Source organism: Equus asinus, chromosome 29 (assembly GCF_041296235.1).
Source record: "Equus asinus isolate D_3611 breed Donkey chromosome 29, EquAss-T2T_v2, whole genome shotgun sequence".
Taxonomy (NCBI): Eukaryota; Metazoa; Chordata; class Mammalia; order Perissodactyla; family Equidae; genus Equus; species Equus asinus.
The window spans coordinates 15,760,265-15,780,047 of record NC_091818.1 but is presented as its reverse complement, the minus strand read 5'-3'; the positions used below and the strand labels follow the sequence as shown (position 1 = coordinate 15,780,047).

Here is a 19,783-nt window from a genome sequence, read left to right as displayed (position 1 = left end):
GCCATAAGATATTGAACTAAAGCATGGAATAAATCTGCACCTTCAGTAGCAATTAAAATATCTGGTTTCAAAGGGAAGGGACGGCGTGTTGACAAGAGCTGCATGTTGTCTGGCTGTAAAATATATCACTGACTCACAGGTTAACTATGTCAGTACCATAATAATCTTTTTAAACTTGTGCAAGTTTTGGTCACACTGTTTTTGTTTTCTAAGATAAAGTGCAGAGAACCCCTTCCTCTCCTTTCCTCTTGCAGCTCTGAGCCTTTCTGCCCACAAGCGTGAAGTGCTGTACAGCAGGGCTGCCCGCTGAGTGCGGGGCCGCGAGCTGGGGTTTCTGCAGGCATGGTTTCACCCGCCTGGCCTAACTTCCCGAGATGGCAGCTCTTCCCTCCACTCTCCTCTGCAGAAGGTGGGGCTGAAACCCATCCCCAGCACTGCTCCCTGTGGGACAGGGACCGGCTTATAGGCAGCTGGCCACTCTTTCTCACGCACAGGCATATCTTAATATGCTTCCTTTCAGGTAAGACGGGAAAAAGGTGTGGAGAAGACTCTTATCAATCATTTCTGTAGACCTCAGCACAAGTATTTTTCAATATATTTTCTTGACAATTAGATACCAGGATAAGACTTAATTTAACATTTATAAATACTTAAGAAAAAAGGAATCAATTTGGAAAACTTTATCAACAAGTTATCAAAACAAAGATTTGTTTTTTGACAGTGAATGTACAATATGATATGCCATTATTTCCTCTCTAGGAATAAAAAGAAAATGAGAAATACAGTATATAAGTAAATATAAGCTCAGTAGATTTTTTTCAACACTTGAGACATGAGTTAGAAAAAGTGCAATTGAACAAACCAATTGTAAAAGCCATTTTTGCAACAGTAAGAGAAATTTGAATATGGACCACATATTAGATGGTATTAAGTAATTATTGTTTATATGTTAGGTGTAATAATGTCATTGAGGTTGCTTTTTCTTTAAAAAGGTTTTATCTGTTAGAGACACAAACTGACATATTGTAACTGAAATGATTTATGTGGGATATGCTTTAAAATATTCCAGCTTAAAAAAAAATTGTGCGCATGAGTGTGTTGTAGTGCAGGGGTGGGGGGGGGTGGCGCAGATAAATATGGTAACAGACCAAAGTATTCTAATACTGCTGTTGATATATATAATAAACAAAATAATGGAATTTCACGTCTCTCTATGAGTGGCACCTGGTGTAATGCACTATACAGATAAAAAAGGTATTTCAGTTATGCATTGCCAAGCACACTTGTGACTTCTGAGAGTGAATCTAGTGTTGCAATTTTAGGGCGTAATGGTAACAGATAGGTAGGAGTATGGAAGGAATACACTGGAATCACCAGATCTCCTACAACTCAGAGAAAGGCAGAAGAGATGCAACAGAGCTGGGATATTGGACTATATTAATGTATTATGAGAACAAAAGCAATGTCTTGGTTTTGAAGGCAAAGCTCTTTCTATACGAGGCTTGAGGTCACCACATACTCTCCTCATATGTCGTTTCTGTGGTGTAGCACAGCACCAGAAACTCTTGATGGAATTAAATCCTCAGCATTTAAAACTCATAACCACCGCAGTTCTAACGTATAAAAACAAAACATTCTTTACGCTGAGTGCCTTTTTATGCATTCAAGAACACTAAGCTAGACATTTTCTATGTAGGATTTAAGCAGGAGTACAAGTGAATTAAACCATTCAGAGAAAAATGCAACGAAAGCTGCATTAGTTTTAATGACCCATGAACACTGATACATATTATTTTGTGTGATACTTCATCCACATAAAAAAGGCATTCTACTTCTTTATTTTTTTATTTGACAAGCAGCAATATCATGTTTGTCATTTTAATGTGGATACAATTATTAGGTTATCTGTCATATTACAATATTTAAGTTTTTTATTTTATGTCCTTTAAGATACATTAAAAAAAAAACACATCAACTGCAAACGTGAAGGGGAGAAAAAGCATGGTACCCAACCAGATTTCCACATTTCAGCAATACTTCACTCATTCTTTTAATAAAGTTTTAAGAAATGTCAGAATGACATGAGCTTGAAATCTCTCTAGGCATTTTCTCGGACGCTCATGACGTGGCACTGGTGATGTTGTAAACAGCAGAAAAACAGGGGCTGCCAAATGACCAAATTATGGAGGCACAGGCCTGCTTTTTCCCACAGGAACACACCAAATGGTGACGGCAATGACCTCACACCCACACTGGAGGAGAGCGACATCACGCTACGTAGCTGTATTCATCTGCTGACGCTTGGCTGCGTTCAATGTACTGTTTGTCTATGAGAACTTCAATACACTTCTTAATCATGCTGATACTAGGATTAAACCTAGCTCTTGACTGGCTAATCACCTGTGTAAGAGAGACACAGATGTCAAATTACTGCTAATCAATCAGTTATAATTACTCTTAACCATCAGCTATAAAGGGCCTCAAATTTATTGAGGTTTCATCAAACAGACCTAATCCTATAGGAAGAATATACTTAAAATAATTATGAAACTATAGTAATTAAACTGAATAAAAACATCCCAAATGGATGGGCATGATCCATCAAGTGAGTGCCGTGAACAACATCAAACTTTTTAAACTCAGAGGACAGTGCACAAGGAGAAAGGAGGCATGAGATCAATTTCAACATGACGACCAAAAATGTTTCTATGCAAATAAAAGCCCCAACGTTTATGTTGTGAAGGAATTAAAATGCAGAATACTGATATATACTAAAACAAACTATAAACTAATTAGTCTATCTAAATACTCACACATACCCTGCAGTTCCATTTAACCTCTATTCAATATCCAGCTCTTGGCTGAAGTAACACTTTCTCAAGAAAGCTTTCCCCAACATCCCCTTAGTCAAGACCTTTATATACACTGTCAGAGTACTTGATATCCTTTTTAAGTGCATGTTAATCCAATTTTATATTTACCTGCATATTATTTCAATATATTTCTTCCCTATTAGACTGTGAGCTCCAAAAGGGCAGGAACCATATCTGTGTTGCTCTGCATTAACCCCTGGTGACTAGCCCAGCACTCTATCACATGGTGACACTCACATACTCATGGAACGAATGGATATTTGATGTGGTCAAGTTCCTTCAATAACTGGACAGAAGACTCAATAAACTGGTGAGGTTTAGATCTCTAAATTCAAGCCAAAGCAAACCTGAATCTAATACTGAAATTACGAGTACTGTTCTCATTAAGCAATGAAGCATTTCTTTATGCTGCTTGGGAATCATATTAGTTCTATATCGTCTTTACAAACAAATCTTCCTAATTCATACATTGGTCACATCCTCTCCCCAGGGAAGTCTTGAGGACTTGTCCTCCTTTACCTCTTGAATGAGGGCGTTATGCCGAAGTACTTTCCGTGCTTTCATGATACGAACTATAGCAGCTTGCAGATACATTTTCCGGTCCTCATCTACAGCACTTCTAGTCTGTTCCATTTCCTGTTTTACAAGGAAAAAAAAAAAAGCAAATGAGACATTGTCATTAAACTTATTTTTAAATCATTTTTTCAGTGAGTTTACATAAATTTCCAATCAATATTGAGTATCAAATTATACAGTTATAACGTGCCCAATATCACATAGCCATTACCAAAAGAATATCTACAGTGAGCTATATATAATTTCTTGGGCTAAATTTGGAAGGCTATTTTAAAAAAATTAACACTATTATAAACTGTACTCAATGTAAACAGGCAATAAAGTAGAACTTAAACGACACAGAGCAATGATTTCAAGACCGCTGCCCTGTCAGTGAGTACAGACTCTATACCACAATGCTTTTCGATGCTTCAGTAACTGGCTGCAAGTGCACACTGGATCAGGGTTCAAGGGGAAGAGTTGTAAAGAGTTCCATTTGGATCAAGCAGAGAAGCCAGGAAAGATGGGCCAGATATGGCCAATCTCCATGGAGCTCAAGGAAACACAGTAGAAGCAAGGCATTGAAGCAGGCACATTAATAGGGATCTCATAACCACTTTCAAAGGATAAAATAAAACCCACACATTACAAATTATTTTTCATTAGCCTAGAGGAAAATAGGATCCTGAATATTTTAGGGTTCAAATTTAATAGCAATTAATCACCATTTATGTCCCCATGGGGGAGTAAGTTCCTGAAGAGGACCTGGCATCTTATACACCCTCACATGCTGCCCTGAGCCCAAGGACAGGGAAACTCACAGAAGCAATGAGGAAATTTAACTGATACGAACAGGCTATCCCAGACCAACTGGATAATCACTGCTGAGTTACAGGGCAGCAGCAGCTCACCACACAAACGGCTCACCTGGTAGTCTGGAGCCCGCTCCAGAACCCCCAGATCACAATTCGTGTTTCAATAAGATCCCCAGGTGGCTCACTTGCACATGAGAGTTGGAGAAGCAATCTCAACAACTTTTCTTTGAAAGAAATACGTTGTAAAACTTTCCCTTATTTTACAAGTGAAAAATATAAGAGATTACAGTAGTATTCAAGGCAGGAATTTTTGGAAAGAATGCAAAGCAACGCCACACACTTTAATACAGTTTAAGAGCACATGTGACTAAGCTACACCACTTTTTCCTTCGATGCCCACTACACTGCTATTTTTAAAATCTAAAATGCCAGCAGAGACTCTGTTTGTAAGGTTGGTCAACGCAAAGAATAAACCAGAAAAGAAGTATCATATCATAATTTTGATGTGCAACATTTTGCATTATCTCAATTTTACTACTTATAAAGTCCAATGCTTAAATATTTCCCAAAGAAATGATATTAAAAAGCACTTACCTGTGGTGTGTCTTTCTGCATTGATGTAGTAATCTTAAATTTTGTTCTTTTACTGCTGAAGTTCATATTTAATGAAAATGAAGATTCCGCATCGATGTCTTCCTACAATTAAAAATAATTCTTTTACATTTATAAAAATTATTAAACAGTTGCTGCAAATAATGTCATGAAATAAAATAATGACCAAGCAAAAAAGACTAAACTCTCATAATCTTTTACATTACAAATATTATTTAAGAGTAAAATAATTGTCTTCTGTCAAACCAAAAAAAAAGCAGTAACAATTCTTTTCTAATTTTACACTTGATAGAATTTTAATCAGTTTAGATTTAGAAATGAGCTATTTTCTGGCCCAACTATTATATATATTACCTTTGCCTAAGACAGAAGAGTCAAGCTCACTGGCTTAAACAGAATTTAACATTTTAATTTTTATGAAACACCAACGTTCATAATTTTTCCATCACTCCAATTTGAGAAACCGAACAACCTAATGTTTCTCAAAATGCCACAATTATAAAATGCCAATTAAAAATAACCAACTAGAGAAACAAGCTGTTTCCAGGGCACACGAGGACCATCTCTCCGTGACCCGGGGTGATTCTGACAGAGCTCATCCTTCAAGTCATGTTTTATTCACTCTGCCAGAAGCAAGTGGTCTTTTCTCAAGTAAAAGCTCTTAAGTTTTTTTATTTATCAGTTTTTAGAATTACATCTTCTCTATCAGGCTTATGAAAGCCACTCATATCATGCAGTGGAATTTCTCCATTCACAGGATCAAGAAGCACTTGGCAGATGGACTCATTCTCAATAATAACATAAGAAATTCTGCTAAGGAAGTGGCAGATTCATAATTAAAATTTAATGTGCAAACAACCTATATTTATTTGTACATTTCTGGGCAGCAAAAACATGTTTTAGAAAACTTTTTAAGCATTTAGTGAAGTTTAAAATTTTTAACTTAAATTTTTAATCATAATTAATTGCCTCAATTAAACCTTAATATTAAGAATTTAATATTTTGTTAAGATTCTGAAAGTCAGAAAAATTAATCATTTCTCAAAATTAAGAAAAGCCTGATTTGAATTTCAGAATAATATGCCATTTAGAGCTGTTCAATTATAGGCTACCAAATATTATAATAATCTTAGAGATGTCAGCAAAATGAATTGATGAGAGAAATAAGTTGTAGGCTACTAACCAAAATAAAAATGAAATATTTACAAGAATTTTTTCCTATAGGCACAATAATTTGAAGCAGAAGATTTAACCCACATCCGTTGCTCTTTTAACCATTTAAATATCCAAGATACCCTCTAACAACAACAAAAACTTATTACTAGAAAAATAAGTTGTAAAGAAAAAAGGAATCTAGTATTGGCTTGCTATTCTCACGACAGACATTAAAAATATATAGTGGTTAGCTGAGTCCTGAAGTTAAGGGACATGAGAGTGGGAGCATTTGGGATGGAGTGATACATGTCAAATATGTGTACAAAGAGATATCAATAGGCTGTCATTTCCTATTGTAGGACCATGTAATTAAATATTAACATGAAAAATACTCAGACAGATTTGTGATAAGCTGCAGTTTTCAAACCTCAGTTAACCAGAATCTTCCCAGTGGCAGAATTTATACTTTTCAGTAAACTGTCATAGTACAGGACAAAGAAAATCAAACTAGAAAGGGCACGCAGGCACCAACTTATATAGCCATCTCTGTGACTCCTCCAGCTCACAGCTATAAGGAGTCTGGAGTAATGTAGCTCATTTAAGCACTTTCCAAAGTACAAAGGTCATGAACAAGCATAACCCTACTTGTAAAACTGCAAACATCCCATGAAAAAGCTTTATGTTTATAATACTTAAATTTCTTGAAATATTACCGCATACCTTTTCTGAATCATGGTTAATCATTTTCACATCAAGTAATGATTTGATTGTTTTCGTCAGTTCCTTCTCATTCATCTGAGTGCTGTCTTGAAGCTCTTTATAGCTGACAGTCTCACTGTTGTTAAAGGCAAGAAGAACTGCCATTTGGTATGTTGTAACCATGGCTACATATGGTTTGCCCAGATAGTTCATTTTAACTTCTCCTACAATTAAAACAAAATAGTGATAATAAAGTAATCAAAGAAACATTTCAAAATTACTTGAGTAATAATTATTTTGCATATTTTTCTCCTCAAAGAGTGAACCAAGGACTTATTAAATCGTCGTAAAGCCATTTCTGCTAGCAATGTAATTAGGGGAGGGATATCAGTTTTGAGTACGTAGTATGAATTATAGTCAGGCTATCATAATTTTGCCAGTAGGTATGAACAATGTCATTAAATATTAATAGGAAGGCTAAGACTTGGGCAGAAAAAAAAAAGAGGACGTGGGGCTAGGAGGAGAAACAGACAGACAGACAAAGGGGAGAGAATGACAGCTTGTAAGTAGCAACTGCCTCATACGCTGTGTATATCTGGTCTACCCCAGGTAAGGTTCAAGCCTACAGGGAGGTCTGCAAGCACAGAGAAGATGCTTCTCCTGCGGCTCCATCTAAACTGTCATTTCGCCAAAATTTAACAATGCTATTTTGTCTCATAAATAACATTTTTCTACCCAGTAATTTTCTAGGGGCAAATACAAACGGGAGGAGAGACAAACAGGCAGATCCATTATTTCGTTGAAATGGTTGATAGAATAAAAATGTTCTAGACTCTACACTACCCTGAGAGCTATAAAAGATACAGCAGGTTTAGGCATACTACAGTTCTGCAACGTCCCAGGGAGACAGCACACTGAAAAGCTTGTCACAAACAGTATGACAAACACGCATGCACTCTGTTACACACACAAAAGTTAACGCAAGTCAAAGAGCAGTTTCCTAAAGCATACAATTGTGGTTTAGTGATTGTATTTTCTCTCTCTCTCTCACACACAGGCTGCATTATTTGACTGTTAATGGATTTATAAACCAAACCAGCATGAGATTTGGTTTTAGAGCTCTCTACTGTAACTCAAGGAAACTGTATTTCACATGAACTCACTGCAGAGGCTGCATTCTCCCTGTTAGTAGTAATTAGTAACTCTGATCAAGATTTTGTGCTTCTTGTCTTTATTCATTATGTAACAAAGATTTTAAAGGATATAAGTCAATTCTCCAACTTATCAATACCACACATGCCTAATACTAACTTTCATTATGCCTCAACTTATTTCAGAAAAAACTGATATTCAGAAATATTTTTCAAAATTATCTGAATAGGAAAACCTAGAGAAAAAATTCTCTATCTCTGAATTTTTGTGAAAAGAAGCTTAATATATTAATTAGAATATCCAATTCATGCAAAGTAAAAAATTAGCATTAGGAGTGTCCTACTAACATAACAATTAGTATAAAGAGTATTTTAAAGATTTTCTTTTCAACATTTAAGTTTGGGAAATGTGATAAGAAGCAAAACATCACATAAATTGCATATATTGTTTGTGCACAGACTGCTTAATCATATGCTAGAAACAAGTACAAAACAATGCATCAAGCCCCTGGAAGATTAAGTAGGACCATCAGCCAGCATGTCCCTGATGCTGTAACATACTGCCATGGGTTTGGAAACAGAATGAGTTTTCTGTGACACAAAACAGTCTTTTACCACCACCAGAATCCAAGGAGCATTAGGAGACAATGTAAGTAAGGGGTCAAGGTATCATTTACTTATTATCAAGTTCATTCTACAACTCTTAAAAAGAAGAAAACTAGTTAGTTTTGTATTATGCCTTTTTTGTAGTTGTTGCTATTTTTCAATAAATTGTTGGGATCAGGGGCACATGGACCTCTTCCCTTTTTGTTCAGCACCATGCTCGTATTAGTCAGCCCACAGCTGAAATAAATGGAGAAAGAGGGACATGTGGGGCAGGGAGGGAAACTCCAAATTTGGATGGTTTATTTAACTACTGTCATGTGAAATGACAAAAGAGGTCATTTACCCTGCAGAATAGGTTGGCAAACTCTACGAAACTCCAAACTACAAAACATTCTGATACATAGATACTTTAAAAAATAAGCCAACCATAATTCAAGTGGTATTTACAATTACAGGAAATAAAGAGTGGGCAGAACTCTCCCAAGAGTTTCATCCAAGTTACTCCCCCGTGACCTGTCGGCTCCCTAGCCTCTAAGGGAAAGCTCTTCTTTACAGAAGAATGTCAGCTACTAAATGTTGCATGATTAACAGAATATTATTAATTTGCAAACAGTGCTGAAATAACTGATTCAAGCCACAATCACCAGTGGATGCTAAAACCATTGGGTAAGGTTGTTCCTGGAAAAAGGTATTCCTATGGGACCTAAGTATCACCCCTCAGGTCACGTGTGAATTGAAAAAGGGAAAGAGTATCTTTCCAACAGAGATACCTGTTGGTCAGCACCTTATCCAGGTGACCAAGTATGGTATCTCCAACACTGGGACAATCTGACATTACATGCCTTATGATGTAACGCAACATGAAGGACACAGGACCACCTAAGAAGTATTCTTGCCAACAATATTGAATCTAAATATAATCAAACTTTTAGATCTAATTTCTACTTTACAGAAAGTACAGGGAATAGAAAACAAATAAAATACCTCCCAAGCAAATAATCTGATAAATCCAGAACACTCGCTGTTCTCTAAGACAACTGCCCTGGTCTTTTCCAAACAGTACTTGGAGAGGGCTTAAAGCGGGGAGGAGTGGCGGGGAAAGGATGTGGGGAGATACAATAACCAAGTACAATTAGTGACATTTGATTGCTTTAAAAACAGGCATTAAAGTCGCTTGAGGGATAATCAGGGAAATCTGAAGAGAGACTGCACATTAGATATTAAAACCCCTCACAATTTTAGCTGTTGAAGTATTGAAATCAATAACGAGAAAAATTCAGTCAATGACAAAGAATCACGACCTTTTAGGGTATGTGCAACATTATGGTGTGACTTTCATTTTGGCAAATTTGCCAGATTCCATTTTGGCAAATACTACTAACACATATAATGATTTACAGCTCACTAAATGTTAATGTGATCTAATCATATGAATTATTTATGCATCGTCTACGTTTCTATGTGGATGATGTGTCTCTCTTGGGTTCATCATTTATCACTTCTCTCTCAGCAACTGACCTGGGATTCCTATAACTTCTTGTGAGGCCACAAATAAAACTCATTTATATCCAGACAGTGTAACAGTGTCCAGGTTCTGCATTTGCATCTCTTCATCAAGTTGTTCTCTCAGAATAATTCTATCCAATGTCCTAATCATAAATCCAATGGAATTTCCCTCTTTCTCTCATTCAGTTTCTCTGTCATATCTGATACAGCAGATTGGTTACTTCTTAAAATTCTTACTTCTCTTGGTGATAAGCTCTCAACATCTTCTTTGCCTATCTTGGCTAAGTCCTATTCCTTCTTGAAAACCGAGTTCAGAAGCTATTTACTGAGAACCTTTTCCTCACCTGCAGCTGTTTGCTGCCACTGACCTATGGGATGCTGCAATACCATGGGCTTGCCTCTCTATCAGAACATCCAAAACACTGTACTACAATTATTTACTCGTCTGTCCTCCTACTAGATGTGAGCTTTTTGAGGTCTGAGGCTCTGTATTTTATCTGTATGTGGCACACAGGAGTACTCGGAACACAGAAGATGTTCTCTGAGTTGATAAATGAATTTTACAAAGATAAAAGATGAGTAAACGGGTTCAGAGAAGTTAAGTAACTTGCTCAAGGTTTACAGCTAAAGGCTAATATCCCTACATCTTCTGATTCTAAATTCCTCCAAAGACCACTTTATCCCCTATCTCCAACCACTTGTGGGCTCTGGATGACAATACAAAAATACCTGGGAATGTGGAAATGAACTAGGAAGGACTAATTTTGACTATATGTATAAGTACGAGTGACAGGTGTTCTCAAAAAACAGAACTGAGTGATCAGTCCAGGATCAGAGCCAATATTCTAAAGAAGTCCTGGAGCTTTGTGACAAATGTGGGGATTCCAGAACAAGGACCTTAAAGGTGGGTAGTGTTTGAGAACCTCTTGTTAAGTGAATAAATGAGAAACAAAACCAAAATAAAACTTTGCACAACACTTTCACTGACAGATCACAGATATCTTCGGTGCCTTCAGTGATTCAAAACAAGAAATGAATTTACAACATTAACATCTCTTTCCCAAAGGAAGAAACTATTTGGCTTTAATTAAGATACATACACACAACACTAAAACAAAACAAAACAAAACAAACAAGAATTCCAAAAATCTGGTTATTATAGATCAGCTTGGGAATTTAATATAGTTCAAAAACAGAAAAAGAAAGTTGTTCTTTTTCCTATTTAGGTGTTATTGGTAACAGTTTTCATGTCAAATTCCAATGGCAAAAACTATATACAGTTTTTTCTTTTTTCCTATATAAAACTAGTTGCTGAACACCAAAAAAGTGAGCCCTTCACTAAAATTACTTCAGGAGACAGGATGATTATTGCTGAAACACTGAGAATAACCAAGAGAGCTTTAAATTCACCAAGATCGATAGTCAGGGGAAGTAAATTAAATTCAAGAACATTACGATATATCAGTTTTTTTGTTATCCAAAGGCTGGTCCAGCAATGTTTTCTTCTTAAAATCAATCATATTAACTAAATGAAAACAGAAAACATTCACAAAAGATGTAAAATTAAAGGCCAACTACTAAGTGACTACTTACTAAAAATACCAATAAACATCTCTTTATTTCACAAACTACCAAAAAAATTAAAATGCCCAGCTTGTTCAATAAAGATAAATTTGTATAAATATGTATTACTATGTACTAATTACTATGTACTAATATGTATTAGTAACATAATGAAATCTCGTATTCCAAATGTAAATTAAATAAATGGCATTTAAGAGAAATTACTCAGATGCAATTTCTCTTACGTGAGTGAATACAAAGAATTTCCTAATAAGGGTTATGGCAGCTGATCAGATTTCCTTGCACCATTTCTAAGAGAGACAAACATACACAGCCTTTCCCTTCTTGTAGAGAAAGCGGATTCAATGCACTTCTCAAAGCACAGCTTCAGCAAAAGTAGAGCAAATCTGAGCGTTTGCTTTGGCTAACATCTTCAGGCAACTCAGAGCAACACACACAGTCTAGAACCATGCAGCTCCTGAATGACAAATCCTACTGTCAAATGAGTGGACCTCACTGTTCCAGAAAGAAGCAAAAGAAATTATTAGATTCTGATTAAACTTTTCTAAAATTGGAAACTACTGGAAATTAAGACATTCTAGAAAAAGAATTTACTATTGAGTTTACTATAGTACCACAAATAAAAATCAAATGGTTAGGTCTCCTTCTAACGCTATAACAGTTAATGAAATTTCTAAAGAGATCTGGCATATTTAGAGAAAATAAAGTTTTCAGGAGTATCTGACTCATCAAGTCTGGATTTCTAAATGAAATTTCTAATATCTATAAAAAGTAGTTTGTTATATAAATGTAATAAACCATTATAAAATTCAGAAATTTTCTTAATAAGCAGTAATAATACAAGCACTATAATTAAACTATCATTAGAAAAAACTTATAATTAGGCTACAGGAAATTTCTAAATTATTAACATAAGCATATCAGGTAAATTTCATTAAACTAGATATAATTTAATGCATTTTACCTGTACAGAGGTAATGTAACCATGTAAGTTTCCTCCCACTGAAATGCTGACTGTAAAATAATTCAAACTGTAAAAAAGAAAAAATATCAAATTATTTTCAGCTACTATAACACAACTTACTTGGCTATTACTATACTAAAAAAGTAAAAAAAAAGTTCATGTTAGAAAAGACACTATAGCTCATCTGGTATACCTACTCATGTTACAGATGAGAACACACACCCATGTGCATCCCTGACCAAGAGCACACAAATATTAGCCCAGCTCTTTTCACTTACAACCTCGTCCAGAGTTCTTGCTTCTAAACCACGACCCTGCAAATGTGACTTTTTGTATAAATTCAGAAATGACACAGTCAGTGATTGATTATCATTTTTGAATATCGATTTGGATTTTATAAATACTAATTACTGATCCAAAACACCATCATATAAATTTCAATATGAAAATACAAATCATACTTTTATTTCTAATCTATTTGCCAACATATACCCTTGCCGAAGTGATGGGCTGACTAGTGCTTTTGTGGTTACCCATACAGTGACATCCACAATCTAACTTCCACCTGAAGTCAAACACTCATACAAGCAAAGCTTCAGAGTACTTGTCTTTGTATCTGCTTTTGTTGATAATATTGTAAAAAATTAAATTTAACATTCTATTAACGTAGCTTTGAAATTTTAAAAACTCCTTCCTTTGATTGAATGTTAATTGTAGGACATCAGTCCAAAAAAATACAGAGCTCTTTTAAAGAGTTAGTACACATATATAGTGAAAAAAATGACACTAAAATGTAAAAAAGGTAAAAACTCAACTTCATTATAAAACTGAAAAATAACCAAATACATCATGTCACAATTCAGAACTGTGGACACATTTTTAGCCTGATGTGCCATACGTAATATACCTAAAGCTTTTATTTGTATATCAAACTTTAAATAAGCCATCAGCAACCTGCGCCCCATCAGCAGCACGACGCCCACTCCCTGCAACACAAGCCTACAGCCGCCAGCCCAAGAGAGTCACTGAACGCCTTCAGGGGTGTGTTCCAAGTCTGCCTAGTCCTGGGAAGCTGAAGCTTGTTGAGCAAGTTTCCCTCCAAAGGTGCAGGACTGTTCTCTATGAGCAAATCCACCAACCCCTTTGTATGATAAATGGGAAATTACTGGCACCTGCAATACTTAATATCTTTCTGCCTGGTTCTAATCCAAAGAGAAAATCAAAATATGTCATAAAAGGAGCCCAGAAGTATGTTTTGACAAATTAATAATCTCTAGGGGTGTCAATAAAGTTCAATTACTATTATAGCACTCAATTTAATTATGAAACATTTACAATGAATTTGTGGACAAAAGCAAAATAACACATTTTTGAAGCTAAGAAAACCAACTTTTAAAATGCTCTTCATAAATTACTTAAACACAAAACTAGCTTTAGGATGCAGAGTCAGCCCTCGGTATCTGTAGGGATTGGTTCCAGGACCCACCTGCAAATATCAAAATCTGCAAGATGCTCAAGTCCCTTATGGGAAACAGTGTAGTATTTGCATATAACCTATGCACATCCTCCCATACACATTAAATCATCTCCAGATTACTTATAATACCTAATACAATGCAAATGCTGTGTAAATAGTTGTTATACTGTATTTTTAAGGAAATAATGACAAAGAAAAAAATGTCTGTACATGTTCGGTACAGACCCAACTATTGCAGGTGTTTCGATCTGCAGTTCGTTGAACCTGCGGATGGGTGAGCCGTGGACATGGAGGGCTGACTGTACATTCCAAGCTGTGAAGGCACACGTTTTACCTCTTTATACTCCTGGCATCTAGTGCTATCATAAAGTTTTACTGATGATTATAGTGACGTGTCAAAAGAAAACATTCCTTTATCCTTAAATTTAAACTCTGGTTATAAAGACTCTCATATCTATAGCTAGTCAAGAACAAAAGATTAAGTTCTAAATGGGAATATTATAAATTCATCTGGTATTAAAAGACAAAAGTTGTAAAACTTGCTTAATTATATCATTAAATAATTGTGTTATTAGAGTTTATTAGTAAGAAATATATCTTGACTAAACTTCCTATTTTAAAGTAAATAATAGGCTAAAGAACAGCATCTTTCAATTACCATCTGACGCCGTTAATTAGAACTCAAAGGGCCTTATTCAATGAGTTCATTCACTTCTAAGAGAGAGCTGCATCAATATATACTACTTTACATTTCTTTAGTGATATTCCGGACTGTGGACCAGGTATAAAGTAAGTATAACAATTAAGATTTATTGATCTAACATGCAAAATACTTTGAGTTGAAGCTTAATTTCTATAGTTTTAAAAGATACATAAGTGTAAAATGGAAGTAATTTCTGATAAACAGCTATATTTAAGATTTTAGATGTAAAATATATAAACGTTACCAAAGCAAGATGAATTAAATTTACATGTGAAAAATGTACACTATTAAGTACACAGATGGATTTTCATTCCTATGTAATTGAAAACTTGGATTTACTAGAAATAAATATAAGGACAAACTCCCTCTACTGGTAATTGGAGAAAATTCAAATGGAGAGAACTATATTCTTGCAATCATATTTTTAGTCAGATAGAAATCTGCTTTCTGTTTGTAAATGAGGAAACTGAAACCTGATGAAGGTCATACATTAATAAAGTTTAAGGGGTTTAAAAGCTATTATTGGGTCCAGTCTGGCCTGGTGGTGCAGTGGTTAAGTTTGTACACTCCACTTCAGTGGCCCAGGGTTCATGGGTTCAGATCCTGGGTGCAGACCTACCACTGCTCGTCAAGCCATGCTATGGCAGCGTCCCAGATAAAATAGAGGAAGATGGGCACAGACATTAGCTCAGCGACAATCTTCCTCAAGCAAAAAGAGGAAGATTGGCAACAGATGTTAGCTCAGTGCCAATCTTCCACACACACACACACACACACACACACACACACACACACACAAAAACTAGCATTGGAAGATAATTATTTCAAAGGGAGAGAGAAGAACAATATAAAGTTAGAAGGAAACTTTATTTCTGCCAGTCCCCACTCTCTGCCTTAATTTTGACCGGAAAAGCAGCCTCTTAAGAAATAAGTTTTAAGACTGTCAAAGGTGAAGGGTCAGTTTTCTTTCTCTTGCCTGGTCACAAATATATCAAAATGCTTTACCTGGCTACCCCGTCCCCTGCTTCTAGTTTGCACTGATCCTTTTTAAAAATCCATAAAAACATGAACTCACACTCTGCCTATTCAAATAAATGTTCTTCTTTACTTAGTTTCTAAGATGTTTTGTGCTATCACGCCTTTTCAAAGAAGATGCAAAAAGTCCAAAATTAGACTCCTATTCTGAAAGTCTACCTTATGCCTGGTAGCTTGAAGTCTACCCGGCTGTTTAGACTACTCTAACTCTGGCATTATCACTATTACTATAACTAGTACCTCTTCTACTATTAGCTACCACTCATTGAGCACTTACTATATACCAGACTAAGCGCTTTACTCTATCTCACTTCATCTTCCCAACATTCTGAGGAAGTACTATTACCAGTTAACAGGATATTGGAAAGTTATTTGCCCGAAGTCACAGAGCATAGCAAATGGCAGAATAGACATTTGAAACTAGGAATTATGATTCCAGAACCTACACTGTGTTATTTATAACCGTTATTTTGAAAGAAATAAAAATAATATATTTACTTGAAAAAATGATTCAAACTACCCACTGTGAACATCTCTAGGAAGTAGTATAATGAAAGACCATTTTCATCTTAAACTTCATAAATGTATGCACAACTCACTGGTTCACAACCTCAAGTCACTGACCAAATAAGGGACTATTCAAACATAATGATGATTTCTCTCTAAAAAAATGCTACATTTAATGTTCATTCAAGAAATGTTCATTCAAGAAATCAGAAGCCTCTTTTGCTGAGTTAAAAAATCAAAAAGGGTCAGTTTCAAGAGAAATGAAAATATGTCCACTTGAAAACCTGTACATGAATGTTCACAGCAGCATCACTCATATACCAAAAAGGTGGAACCACCCAAATGTCCATCAACTGATGAATGGATAAATAAAATGTAGTACATCCATACAACGGAATATTATTTGGCAACAAAAAGGAATAAACTACAGATATATGCTACAACATGATGAACTGTGACATTATGCTGAGTGAGTGAAGTCAGTCACTAATGATTATGATGCTACATGAGATGTCCAGAATAGGCAAATCTATAGAGAAAGAAAGCAGACTGCCTAGGCTGAGGTGGGGGAAGGAGGGAGGAAGGGAAAATGACTGACTACTAATGGGTAGGGGGTTTCTTGTGGGGTAATTGTGGGATAATAAAAATGTTCTAAAATTAATTGTGGTGATGGTTGCACGACTGTGTGAGTACAGTAAGAATCACTGAAACTGTACACTGTAAACGAGTGCACTGTATGGTGCCATGGTTTGAAAGTCCGTGCCCCTCTAAACTCACGGTTGAAGTCCCAAGGCCCCATGTGAGGGTATCAGGAGGTGGGACCTTTGGCAGGTGCTTAGATTACGAGGGTGGAGCCCCTCCCGAACCGGATCAGTGCTACAGTAAAAGACCCCACAGAGCACCCTGGCTCCTTCCACCATCTGAGGATGTGAAAGTCTACACCCTAAGAGGGCCCTCACCCAACCATGCTGGCACCCTGATCTCAGATATACAGACTCCAGATCTGTGAGAAATCAACTTCTGTTGTTTATAAGTCACGCAGTCTGTGGTACTGTGTGACAGCAGCCTGAAGGGACTAAGACACAGGATCTGTGACTCTATTGCCATAAAGGTGTTGAAAACACAGTCCCTAAAGTCTCTTGAAAAGCTTTTTGGGTCATACTCTAAGGTTTCTATTTAGTCACACTTTAAAGCAACTTTTACTTGAATTTTCCAACTTCGATCCATTTTTTTCTAGAATATTTCACATTCCACATATATTTACCTAAATTATAGCCCAGGAATAAAAATAAGTATTACAATAAAGGATAACAAGGTATAAAAATGGCTCAAAATTCACAGCTGGGCTGGTGGCATAGCAGTTAAGTTCGGACACTCCACTTCAGCAGCCTGGGGTTCACAGGTCTGGATCCCAGGCGTGGACCTACACACTGCTCACCAAGCCATGCTGTAGCGGCATCCCACATACAAAACAGAGGAAGACTGGTGCAGATGTTAGCTCAGGGACAATCTTCCTCACCAAACAAAACAAAACAAAACAAAAAGGCTAAAAATTCAAAGGAAAAATTAGAAAATGATTGTTTCAACTACTAGGTTCTAAACTTTCTTCTAACATCAAAATTTTTGTAATTTAAAACTGCTTAACAGCAAATATTAAGATTTACTAAGAATAAGAGATGCTTCGATATATAACCGTATGACATCCTTAGCATTTTAGTTTTAATATTAGGAACTACAATAATTTACATTCTTCCTACAAAGCAGACCAACTATAATTTTTAATTATTGAATTTGAATATATTTTTATATCACATAAGCCCTTGAGACTTTGGAAAAATATTTAAAATGATACGCTATAAAGACAATTATTAAAATTCCTTAGGTCTTCTAACATATTTCTGCAAATTTACCATCTGTACACTTTTTTCCAACTCCTGGGGAATAGCAAATGTAGATGAAGGAGCCTGAGTAAGAGGCCACGCTCCAGCCTAGAAGGAAAAAAGTAAAATAAAAAAGTTAAACAGACAAACATCTAACTTGAAAGTAAATATAAACAAAATGATTTAAGCAACTAAAGCACCTTTTTTCCTTCCTCAACATGTTGATAAAATGCATCAGCATTACTGCTGTGGCACATTCATTCCAAATCAATATAACATGTAGCTTTAGAAGCTATAATCCACTAATTGAAAGAAATGTAATCAGGCATCCATTTATTAATTCTTTGTAGGAGAGCATTTGAAATGATTAGTAAACGCCCAAAATAAAACAGATATTCATACCTGCAGAACATATATTTGAAAACTAATTCCCAAATCTATTACTGTGTCTTGATTTTTGATAAAATTGTTGAACTTATTATTGAGATCAGCACTGACACTCATATCTGTATACATCCGATGTAGCTTGCTGGTAAACTCATAGCCACAAGCTTGCTGTAAAAAAAACGTTTTAAAAAACATAAAATTAAAAAATATATATAATGATTAAAAAGAATGTGTTGTTATTGCCAGGTCTATGGTCAAAGTTCCTATTTGCATGCTCATACGAAAGGCCTGTATTATTCATAACCCAAAGCAGCTACTCAAAACTTTTCAAAAACTCCTTCCTTTCTAAATGTAGATTAAATAAGTGAACAAAAACACAAATTTATGCAACAATAAATTTCCCTTTAAAACAAAAACTTTTTTATAAATCCACATATCTTATTTCAACATACAAAATGCTCCATTACCTTCCATTCAGATACCTCATAAGGTTTACAGACAGTATCAAATGCACACGAAAGATAACTGGGAACAGTAGATCCAGTAGTCAATTTTAATAAGGAGGATACTTAGGCATATTTTTAATGCCATCTACTGAGTAATGAATAACTGTCATCACCAGGTCAGAAAATTGGGATCTCTAATCTTGGGATATAAAAAGCTTTGTGTAACATTTCCTTTAAAAATTAAAAGTTATTTTTTGGTATATTTAAAAAGGACCATATATTATAATCAAAGTCTACTATATACAGGAAAATTATCAACTACTGAATAACTCAGGATAAATATGAATCAGCTACTACTTACATCATCAGTGTGTAAGCTAAAAACTTGTAAAAATGAACTGAAAAATCCAACTGCACTCCAAAACTTGTACTCAAAGGAATATTTTAGGTGTATTCATTAAGTAATACAAGTCTTTTGTACCATTAACACTACTTATCTTGAGGATGATTCTATATCAATACATTGAGAAAGATTTTGTCCTTCTGCATATCCCACCATATGAATATACCGTTACACATTTAACCAGTCACCTTTTGATGTATTATTTCTTGTTACTACATAAAATGCTGCAATGAACATCTTTATGTGCTAGTAGCATAATTTCTAGGACATTATCAGATCAAAGGCTTACATTACCTTTAATTTATTGATCATAGCTTCTTCAGAATCCATAGACATAGACAACCCGTGAATTAAACGTTTTGCCAGCATCCTTGCGTAGAACTATATTAAAAAAATTTTTTTAAGATTACTTCCTTTCTGGTGAT

General features: G+C 35.4%; 1 protein-coding gene across 4 annotated transcripts in view; it reads right to left on the bottom strand.

The window, feature by feature from the left end:
• Positions 1 to 665: 665 nt before the first annotated feature.
• The window catches only part of CUL2 (cullin 2), a 97,931-nt gene continuing 78,813 nt past the window's right edge, over positions 666 to 19,783 (bottom strand). For all 4 annotated transcript variants that reach the window (XM_044762013.2, XM_044762012.2, XM_044762014.2 and 1 more), the window contains 8 exons: positions 19,653 to 19,739; positions 18,525 to 18,677; positions 18,153 to 18,230; positions 12,521 to 12,587; positions 6,731 to 6,933; positions 4,838 to 4,939; positions 3,393 to 3,509; positions 666 to 2,400 (listed from right to left, as the gene is read on the bottom strand). In XM_044762013.2, coding sequence (XP_044617948.1) covers positions 2,269 to 2,400; positions 3,393 to 3,509; positions 4,838 to 4,939; positions 6,731 to 6,933; positions 12,521 to 12,587; positions 18,153 to 18,230; positions 18,525 to 18,677; positions 19,653 to 19,739 — 939 coding nt within the window. In that variant the 3' untranslated portion in view covers positions 666 to 2,268. The remainder of the gene's footprint in view (positions 2,401 to 3,392; positions 3,510 to 4,837; positions 4,940 to 6,730; positions 6,934 to 12,520; positions 12,588 to 18,152; positions 18,231 to 18,524; positions 18,678 to 19,652; positions 19,740 to 19,783) is intronic.